General features: G+C 45.5%; 1 protein-coding gene across 1 annotated transcript in view; it reads right to left on the bottom strand.

Annotated features, from left to right (window-relative positions):
* lrp2b (low density lipoprotein receptor-related protein 2b) overlaps positions 1–10,000 on the bottom strand; it is a 65,173-nt gene that overhangs the window by 16,967 nt on the left and 38,206 nt on the right. The window contains exons 50-63 of the mRNA XM_076298731.1: positions 8,551–9,067; positions 8,147–8,299; positions 7,585–7,755; positions 7,050–7,273; positions 6,381–6,558; positions 5,734–5,930; positions 4,588–4,839; positions 4,200–4,328; positions 3,732–3,851; positions 2,936–3,052; positions 2,552–2,668; positions 1,273–1,410; positions 638–760; positions 1–55 (exon numbers count right to left, since the gene is read on the bottom strand). The exon at positions 1–55 is cut by the window's left edge and continues 74 nt beyond it. Of these exons, the coding sequence (XP_076154846.1) occupies positions 1–55; positions 638–760; positions 1,273–1,410; positions 2,552–2,668; positions 2,936–3,052; positions 3,732–3,851; positions 4,200–4,328; positions 4,588–4,839; positions 5,734–5,930; positions 6,381–6,558; positions 7,050–7,273; positions 7,585–7,755; positions 8,147–8,299; positions 8,551–9,067 (2,491 nt within the window). The remainder of the gene's footprint in view (positions 56–637; positions 761–1,272; positions 1,411–2,551; positions 2,669–2,935; positions 3,053–3,731; positions 3,852–4,199; positions 4,329–4,587; positions 4,840–5,733; positions 5,931–6,380; positions 6,559–7,049; positions 7,274–7,584; positions 7,756–8,146; positions 8,300–8,550; positions 9,068–10,000) is intronic.

The raw sequence follows: 10,000 nt of genomic DNA, 5'->3' as shown, positions 1-10,000 counted from the left end.
CCGTTGGTGCACTTAAACTGCTCCGTGGTGCACGGGGCCAGGGTCGGGTCCAGACCTGCACACACACACATTAGTGCGCACAAACCACAGAGAGACAGGAAGTCACGCATAACACTGACTACCACTCAACCACCACAGCCAAAAGTTAATCCCCCTGTTTGCAAAGGACGGGTTTTTATGAAGTTGACCAGTTTTGGAAGAAAAAAAAAAGTTTCTGCAGACAATGCTAATGTTCCTGTATATTCTCATTCAATGATTAAATTACATGTCAAGGCAAGTTTAATAATAGTACATTTTATACACATGGGCAATGCAATGTGCTTTTTATAAATATATTAAGAAAAACTTGGTCGCCGCACACTCTATTTCTTTTTCCTTTTATTTTAATCCCGGAAAAAGGAAAAAGACATAAAGTGTGCGGCGACCAAGTTTTTCTTAGTTTATTTTACCTTGCCAGCACCTCGGAGGGTATCGTTATTTACACGCTTTTTATAAATATAGGCAAAAGAACAGTTCATAATAACAATCAATGTCTTCAATAATGCACTACCACTCTAATACTGTGCTGACACTACATAATATGCTATGCTAACAGTAGGGTTCTCCCGGATGTGTGTTCTAAAGAGGGGTTCCTCACAGTTCGTCTCCTTCTCATCACTGCCGTCTCCGCAGTCGTCTCTCTGGTTGCACATGAGGCCTGAGTAGATGCAGTAGCCGTTGTCACAGCGGAACTTGGCCGGCATCTCACAGGTGATGTTGACTAAAAACAGAAAAAGAACCGCTCAGAGTCCATAAACGTGACAGGAAACATAGCGCTCATTCATAAACGAAGGAAACATAGCGCTCATCTAACATACCTTAAAACTAGTGACAGGCCAGATTTCTTATGTCACTATGAGGGACGGATGGAACACTAACTAAATGAGGCTCTAAAGCAGTGTGGTTCTATTGCACTGCCCATAGGAATAACCACTGACACAAGAATGGCCCAGATATTTCCCAGAGTGTCTAATAAATCGTATGGTAGTGAGTTCCTTCATTTCAGTGTTTCGGTTCTGGGCTTATCTAAAGTATGTAACAGTTGTTTTATCAACTTCTACAGTAAATGACTGTAGGGAATGTCTCAAAAGGACTGCATTCCTGTGTTCCCTAATAGCATGTGTGTGTTAGTAAATGTCATTGTCACACCCTGTTTATTTCACAGCAAATAATATTTGATCTCTGACATGTATTTTAGGGGTTCGGAGTTCCCTGCCTGGTAGATCCACTTACAGCACAGGCTGAGCTCCTCGTCGGATCGGTCCAAGCAGTCGTCAAAGCCGTCGCACACCCAGGTCTGGCCCACACACAGATGGTTCTTACACTGGAACTGGTGCTCTGGGCACCAGCGGCCCCCTGGGAAACGCGTGGCTGGAGGTCGTACGGAGTGGGAGAGAGGACAAAAATAATATAATGATATGGGCATTACTGTAATTTGCCCTAACAAAGATAGCAATCATTTTGCAGGACTGTTTCAATGAGTTGTGTTTGTGTGGGTGTAAAAGGCATCAAACCAGCCATATTAGGCATAATGCAGCCATATTACATTGTTTACAGACATGGTGGTCCAGTTGTATAAAAAAAACATTTTATGTATATGTTGTAACTGTGAAAGCTGCTGCGATACTGTGCTGTACAGTAGTGATTAAGCTAAAAGTATTGGTATGTGTGATGTTTAAACAACATCATCATCAACTGAGAATGAACCAGGTCTATCTGACAAATGTGAATTAAATGGTACTTTTATAAAATAACATTATATTATTTATGAAATAATATCTAAAAATAATTGTGTCTTTCTGAAAAGGTCACTAGCAAGTTCTCCGTCTCGATTGATCTTTTGCTCCAGCAGGTGAAGAGAGTGTCGTTGTGTCTTAAAGGAACACATCGCTCGATGGTGTTTTATGCCCGCAACGTCATCTTCCGGGCAGCGCTGCCACCGTCGACTTAAAGGCACCTATCCTAAACCTAACCCTAACCTTATCCCATGCCTAACCATAGCGCCTTCCAGGCAGCGCTGCCTTGAAGACAACATTGGGGGCACACATTGTAATCGTGCAATTTGTAATGTTTTGCTTGGACGTGCGCTGGTGTGCGTTCATGGATGATAGGTGCACCCGCTAATATGACTGTTGACAATGCGCTCTTAAAATAACATATAAACAACTCGCCATAGACTTCTGACCAGGTGTACAATAGCGATTTTTAGACAATGCGCTTGGTCACTCCCTAGGTTGTTAAATGCCACACCCCTGGGCACATTGTTTAAAAAATAAACGTGCAAAATAAGGAATTAAACTTTGCGCCGGGTGGAAAACGAGTTCAAAATATAGCCCCAAGAAACAAACACACCACTAGGGCAGATTGATTTGCACGCAGCACCTAAAAACCCCCGGTGGTGCTTCGCCTGAATGAGAATGTAGGTATGTATCTAACTCTGGGGGAGACTGCCAATAAGCTAATTTCCCAAAATGTTGGTGTGTTCCTTTAATGCGTTCCCTGAGACACTCACGACACGTGGTTTCATCTGAGAAGTCCAGGCAGTCCGCACGGCCATCGCACTTGAGCGCCGCAGGAATGCAGTGGCCGGACAGACACTGGAAGGAGTCAGGGCGACACGTCTTCAACTCTGAGAAGACAAAGATGAACATGGATTGTCCTTTCAGCTATCTCATAAAATTATAGTATGTATTGAACTAAAAAGATGAGCAGGCTTTGTAATGAAGGATACTTATCAAGCATATTTTAATTAATTGTTAATTTGTTGTTTGTAATTGTTAATGTTTAATACTAATTACAATATACACTATTCATAAATATGGTATAATTAGTATCATATTTTTACAAACAAGTGGGCGGACAACAGGCTCGTGATGTACGTGGAAGTGTGACTCACCGCAGTCCCGCTCGTCAGAGTTGTCCCCACAGTCGTTGTCATGGTCACACACCCAGGCACCTGGGATGCACTGCTGGTTGTCACAACGATACTCGCTCTCAGAGCATTCTCGAGGCACTGTGGAGGCAAACACAAGCGCACACAAGCACACACACACACACACACACACACACACACACACACACATACAGGTGGACTTTCAATGTACTTCACAACCATGACCATCATGTCTGATATCAAAAAGTACTTTCAGTCTATGAGGGTCAGAGCAGGCAAAGTACCCAAAACAGCAGCAGGGTTCTGTTCAAGCCAAACAATCACCACAAATAAAACTATTCGGTCAATCTGGGAATTAAATGGGGACACACAAAACCACACTTCATCCATATTGATGAGTTAGCCTGCTGCTGTTCTTTTTGTGGCTAGCTGTAGATAGCTACAAGACAGATGGACAGACGCTAAATGACTTTGCTGCAACTGGGTCAAACCCCAGGCTGATGAAACATCTAGTAAGGCATCAGTATGTAGGTTAGTCTCTGATCTGAAGAATCATCTGGAAGGAAGTCCCAAGAAGGTCAGTCAGAACTAGGTTACAATCTGTAACCTAGAGACAGAGTTCCGATGCAGAGAAATCCGATTGGGTCTTAGATTCTGAGCTGCAGCAGACCAACACTTTAGCTCAATAACACGTACACTTACTTTAAAACAATGTAGCTGCAGTAAGTGACTATTAGGTTCAAATGTGCTAGAAGAGGATTTGTTGTGAGGCTCTATAAGACTTGTGACTGTGACTTACCGCAGTCTCTTTCATCAGAGCCATCACCACAGTCGTTTCTGCCATCACATTTCCAGCGAATGGGAACACAGCGGTGATTGTCACAGCGAAAATCGCCCGAGGGGTCACAGGTCAGAGCAGCTGTGGGTCAAAAATGAATTAGAATACATGCCAACAAAGGCGTATATTCCATTTAAATTAAGTACATTTCACCTATTTACAGTAAAATATAGTGCTTCTAGTAAAACAGAAACACTTGGTCCAAAGGTGTAATTAAGGTCCTAGAAATGTCCTGTGATCAGAGCTGATATTTTGTACACAAATACATTTTACACTGTTATTGATGTGCCACAAGTCAATTAGATTTTAGAATTGAATTAGAATTAGTGTGTCTGTATGTGTGTGTGTGTGTGTGTGTGTGTGTGTGTGTGTGTGTGTGTGTGTGTGTGTGTGTGTGTGTGTGAGTAGAGTGGTGGCAGGTGAGCTCACCGCAGTCCTGCTCGTCACTGTTGTCGATGCAGTCATTGGCGCCATCACACACGGCCCACTGGGGGATGCAGCGGTAGTTGCTCTTACAGGAGAACTCTGTGTCTGCATCACACTTATAGTCTGGCCCCACTGCAAAGAGAGAGAGAGGGAAAGAGAGAGGTGGAGAGAGAGAGGGAGAGGTGGGGAGAGAGGGGGGGGTAGAATATTGGGATGTGAGATGAGGGGGAGAGAGATGTAGAACAACAAAAGAGGGACATTAAAATGCTTAAAATGAGAAGAAACAGAGTCAGTCTGTGATAGAGAGAGAAAGTGTGCCTTTGGCGCGTTCAAGACAACTGGATCCCAACAGAATTCTACCCATAGTCTTTAACCCCTGACCCCAACTCACTGCACTGGTCAAGCGGCTCGTCCGAGTGGTCCAGCAGTCCGCAGTCGTATTGGGCGTCACATACGTAGCTTGCAGGGATGCAGTGGCCGTCCTTGCACTGGAACTGGTTCGGCTTGCACGTCTTCTGGGCACAGGTGTCCGCGTCCTCGTCGCTGCCATCCGTGCAGTCCGTCACGCCGTCGCAGTGCCATGACACCGGGATGCACTGCTTGTTCTTGCACTGGAACTGGTTGTCCTGGCAACGGTGGTCACCTGTGACAGAACATTTTAGAAAAGTAAGATTTCGTCTGGTAAAAATGATTGGAGGTTTTCAGATAATAACACATGTAGAAACACAAGAGAAAGATATTTTTTTCGAATACTAGTTGTAACAGTTATAATAGTTTCTAATACTTTAACTGTAATTATCACCCGGAGAGAAGAAATACTCTTTTCTGATTGGCTGGCGGGTGGCCTTTAATTCTGAATAACAGGACACCGTTCCATATCAATGCTTATGAATGGTAACTATAACAACCATAGTAGGATGACGGTTGCAGCGTTCTAGAATCTTTTGGTTGCAGGCTTCCCAACAATGGAATCAACTGTAAACAAGCTAACTGTCCATGCTAAAGTTGTAGGCTACAACAAGCTGAACTAGTGAGCTTCTTTTTAAACAAAACTGCGTGTTTCCAGTGTTTACAGTGGCAACCGGGTGATAAGCAGGATAACGGCCTTCGAGGTGTGTCCAGTTATACAGAATTAATGGACTTGGGCGGAGGCAACTCCCCTCCGCTGCGCGTACGATGTATTGCGACATCAGATGCAAGTCAAATTTGTAGTTTCTTATGTCTCATTCCATCGAACTACAGATCCGCTACCCGATCCGGCAAACTTACATAGTGCGGTTATAGCCGATAGAGGGCCGCGAAGCGAATGCAGAAAGTGCCGTTCACCCTGTTACAAGTTGATGAACCACTGAAACAATTTTGTAAACATTATTTTAAGGTACAAAAAACTCTTTGGTGTTGCTTTAATTCCGTATAACAGGATACCTTGATTATGAATATGTAAATGATGCTGTCATATTTGCCTGAAAGAGAGTAAGAGAGGGAATATAAAACAAAAGGAAGTAACAAGAAAAACAGGAAGTGATGTCACTCATACTGCAGAGGGCAGGGTCCTCATCAGACCCATCGGGACAGTCAGGGTCGGCATCACACAGGAAGTTGGGGTAGGTGCAGTTCCCGTCCTGACACTGGAACCGACCAATGGGGCAGAGGCGGGGCGGGCACGTCTCCGGTTCGTCTGACCCGTCGCCACAGTCAGACTGGCCGTCACACTTCCACCAGATAGGAACACACCTGCAGGAGAGGAGGGGGGGGAAGAGAGGAGAAGGAAGAGAGGAGGAGGAGGAGGAAAAAAGCATGAGAGAGGGAAAAGAAAGAGAAGAGAATGAAAGGATGAAAGCAGCGCGGCTGGAGAAGTTCAATCTCAGATGGGCAAGAGCAAGATAAATTGGTAAGCTGGGGTCAGATGGGTCTGCGTCCCATTTAAGACGAATGTAACGCACACCAAGGACTGTTGGTGAGGTGCTGGCCACTGGTAAGTTACTCACAGAGGGTAGAGAACCGCCGCACACTCTGGGCTCCGTATCAATGTTTTTATTAATGATAACGTTTCTTCAGACGACCTGAAGGCTGAAACTTTATCATTAATAAAACCATTATAGTATTGTATGGAACCAGAGTGTGCTACCCTCTCTGTGCATCCCATAATATTTATTCCTGCATGCGCTCCTGACCCCTTCTCACCTCTCGTTGTCTCCGCAGCGGAACTGCGTGCTGGAGCAGTCGGCCACACACTGGATCTTGAAGCCCACGGCCAGGCCGATGAAGTGGTCAGGGCACTCGCAGGTCGCCCCCTGGCCCCCCGGCCGGATCAGACACAGGTGGCTACAGGTGAGCTTGTGGTTATTGCACGGGTTCTCACCTGGGGATAAGAAACACAAAACACTTCAAGGGGAATTCTGGTGATTTTTCACATAGATCTCGAGGTCACCGAGTGCTGTCCGTACGAAAAAAAAGTTTTTGTAGTCAGCAGTTAAGGCAGCCAGGCAGCTACAACGCTACACTCTGGGGGCATGAATATAGAGGCTCACGAACATGCCCCCAGAGTGTAGCACTATGTGAAAAATCGCTGGAATTCCCCATTAAGAAACATTCCCCCATTATTTATACCTTACAATTGCAATTCCTTTTTAGAGAAAATGCATCAGTAACCTTAAAATTAATAAAGAAAGCCAAATCTTTATACAACTAAGTTTTAATGAATTAGTTTTAAATAATCAGTTTTTTAATTAAAATAGTTTACTGTATCCTTAAGCAATAATGATGCAACTTGATATAACAATTGAAATGTATTGTTTACCGTACTATAGTACAGACTGATGTATTGATTTTTAAATGAAAAGTTGTTCGTACTGCGTGGCTGTCGGTAGGGGTGGTATACATGAATGTCGTACGGCCGGTGCGTGTTGTTGCCCATGACGACTCGATCAGCGCCGGTGTACTTGTGGGCCCTCTCCACAGTGTGAGTGTTCCAGTCAGTCCAGAACACTGTGTCCTCAAACAGGGTCACCGCGAAGGGGTGAGGCAGGGAACCCGCTATGGCCCGGTGGCGGTTCTGTCCGTCCATGTCAGCATAACTGTGAGAGAATAATCCGGAATGTTTCAGAGAGGGAAGCATCTACTGCTGCATACAGAAGATTGTCAACAGGGAAAACATCATGTCTGTACACAAGATGTCAACTCAATAAACAGACAGATGTTTTTTATGCAAGCTGAGATTGTGTAATATTGTCAGTGAGAATATGTGTAACACACTTTATTTCAATCACTGTGCTTGAACCCATACAATGCACACAATCGTTGCAAACATAAAATGGCATTATGAACTATTACTGTAATGCTGACATGGGCTTAAAATGAAAAATCACACTAAAATCAGAGTGCTTACTCCAGGAAGCCGAGATGGGAGTCGGCGAAAAAGATCTTATTGGTGGTGTAGTCGATGGTCAGTGCGTTGGGCCACTCCAGTTTGGTGGTGATGAGTGCGGAGGCGTTGGTACCGTCCATACCAACCCTGCCAATGTAGGGAGTGTGTCCCCAGTCTGTCCAGTACAACCATCTAGCAAAGCCAAGGAGATAGAAGGAGATATAATTAAATCATTTTTATATATAAACAGTAGTTCACAGTGTAGATCTGCATTGTGTTTAATTCTGTGTGTGTGAGTGTGAGAGTCTCTGTGAGTGTGAGAGTGTGTGTGTGTGTGTGTGTGTGTGTGTGTGTGTGTGTGTGTGTGTGTGTGCGTGAGTGTGAGTGTGTGTGTGTGTGTGTGTGTGTGTGTGTGTGTGTGTGTGTGTGTGTGTGTGCGTGAGTGTGAGTGTGTGTGTGTGAGTGTGTGTGTGTGTGTGTGTGTGTGTGTGTGTGTGTGTATGTGTGTGTATGTGTGTGTGTGTGAGTGTGTGTGTGTATGTGTGTGTGTGTGTGTGTGTGTGTGTGTGTGTGTGTTGTATACCCGTATTTGGGGTTGACGGCGACGGCTCGGGGATTGGTGAAGCAGTAGGAGTGGTTCTTATCCAGACAGTCACTGAGCAGCTTCTTACGATACCGACCGTCCATCTCCGACACGTGCAGCGCACCCAGATAGTTATCCACCCAGTACAACTTCCTGTCAAAGGGACACACATGCACACACACATATGCACACACACACACACACACACACACACACACACATATATACAGTATTGACATAAAACTGTTTTATAAAATTATCGATAGCAATGATAATAATAATAATATAGTTACTTCACTACACAACATCAAATAAAACTTAAAACATGAGGCTTGCACTGTTCTGGGTCCTAGACCTTCACGTTGGCATTGGGTCATACTCCTTCACCATCTACCCACACTCACCTGCCCACCCAATCCACTGCCAGCCCCTCTGCACCAATCAGATCGTGCTCGTGCACCACCTCCCTCTCCGTCCCGTCCAATCGCATCCTTTCTATGCGCCCCACGTTGGCGTCCAGCCAATAGAGTCGCTTGTCGTAGCTGTCAAAGTCGAGCGCCACCGCCTGGCCCAGGCCCTGCAGCACCACGGACAGCGACGCCCCGTCCGTCGTCAGGTTACGGATGTAGTAGCGGTTGGAGTAGAGCAGGTAGGGCGCCACGCCGCTGTTGTGTCGGCAGGTGCGCCCGTCGGCCTCCCGCAGGTAGCCCAGCGCGCAGGTGCAGCGGTAGGAGCCGGCGGTGTTGGCGCAGATCTGGCTGCAGACGGCCGGCGTCTCGCGGCACTCGTCCACGTCGGCGCAGGCCTTTCCATCGGCCATGAGGCGGTAGCCGGCCTCGCACGAGCAACGGTAGCCCGTCAGCGTGTCCTCGCACAGCTGGGCGCACTGGTGCACCGCCGGGTTGTTGCACTCGTTTATGCCTGAGAGGGTGAAGTGGGGAGAGAGAGGAAATGATGTGAATGTATGTGGGGATAATGGGAGGGTAGAGAGGGGTGCTGTCTGTGAACAGCTGGTATGTTTTGTATTGTCTTATATTATTTTAGAATTCTATTTTTTTAATCTATAAGCACCAAGAGGACTGCCATTCAATTTCGTTGTATTCTGTGCAATGTCATTAAAGAATTCTATTCTATATTATAAATATTAGAGAAACAGATACATTAGAAAATATGGAAGAAAGAAGGACAGAAACAGTGTTTTGAGAAAATAAGAGATTATATTGGGAATGTGTGTGTGTGTGTGTGTGTGTGTGTGTGTGTGTGTGTGTTTCCCTTCCCCAGGAAGTTCTATTGGGTGGATAACTATATCGGAGCTGGACGATCGGTACCGTAAGAAGCAGCTCAGCGACTGTCCGTGTGTGTGTGTGTGTGTGTGTGTGTGTGTGTGTGGGCATGGGATTGCAGGAAGGAGAGAGAAGGAGTGGGTGGATGGGGCAAAGAGACAGAGGAAGTAAATGGTATGTGTGTGTGTGTGTGTGTGTGTGTGGGTATGTGACAGACAGAGAACTAAGAAGCAGAAAGAAAGACAGGATGACAGAAAGTGTTTTGAGAAAAGGGAGGGAGAGAGAGAGAGAGAGGTAGAAAAGAGATGGAAGAGGTCAAGAGTAACATCAGAGAAACAGCGGGGTGAGAGATAGAGACATGGAGTGAGAAAAAAGTACTGTTACAAAACTCCATTTATATAAGTGACAGGCAAAGAAGGAGAATAAAAAAGACTCTGGCAGAGGCCTCAAGGTGATTCACAGCAAAGTAAAGGTATATAAACAGTGCTCGATGAAAATCCACTTTTCCACCTAGGGCCTGGCTAAACGAATTAAGCTACAAGCAAACCGCCAAAATATGAAATACACTGTC

Source organism: Alosa pseudoharengus, unplaced genomic scaffold (assembly GCF_046254945.1).
Source record: "Alosa pseudoharengus isolate Yale_2024_CS ecotype anadromous, Long Island Sound unplaced genomic scaffold, YU_APseudo_1.1 YU_APseudo_1.1_scf_21, whole genome shotgun sequence".
Classification (NCBI taxonomy): Eukaryota; Metazoa; Chordata; class Actinopteri; order Clupeiformes; family Clupeidae; genus Alosa; species Alosa pseudoharengus.
This window is presented reverse-complemented; position numbering and strand designations above follow the sequence as displayed.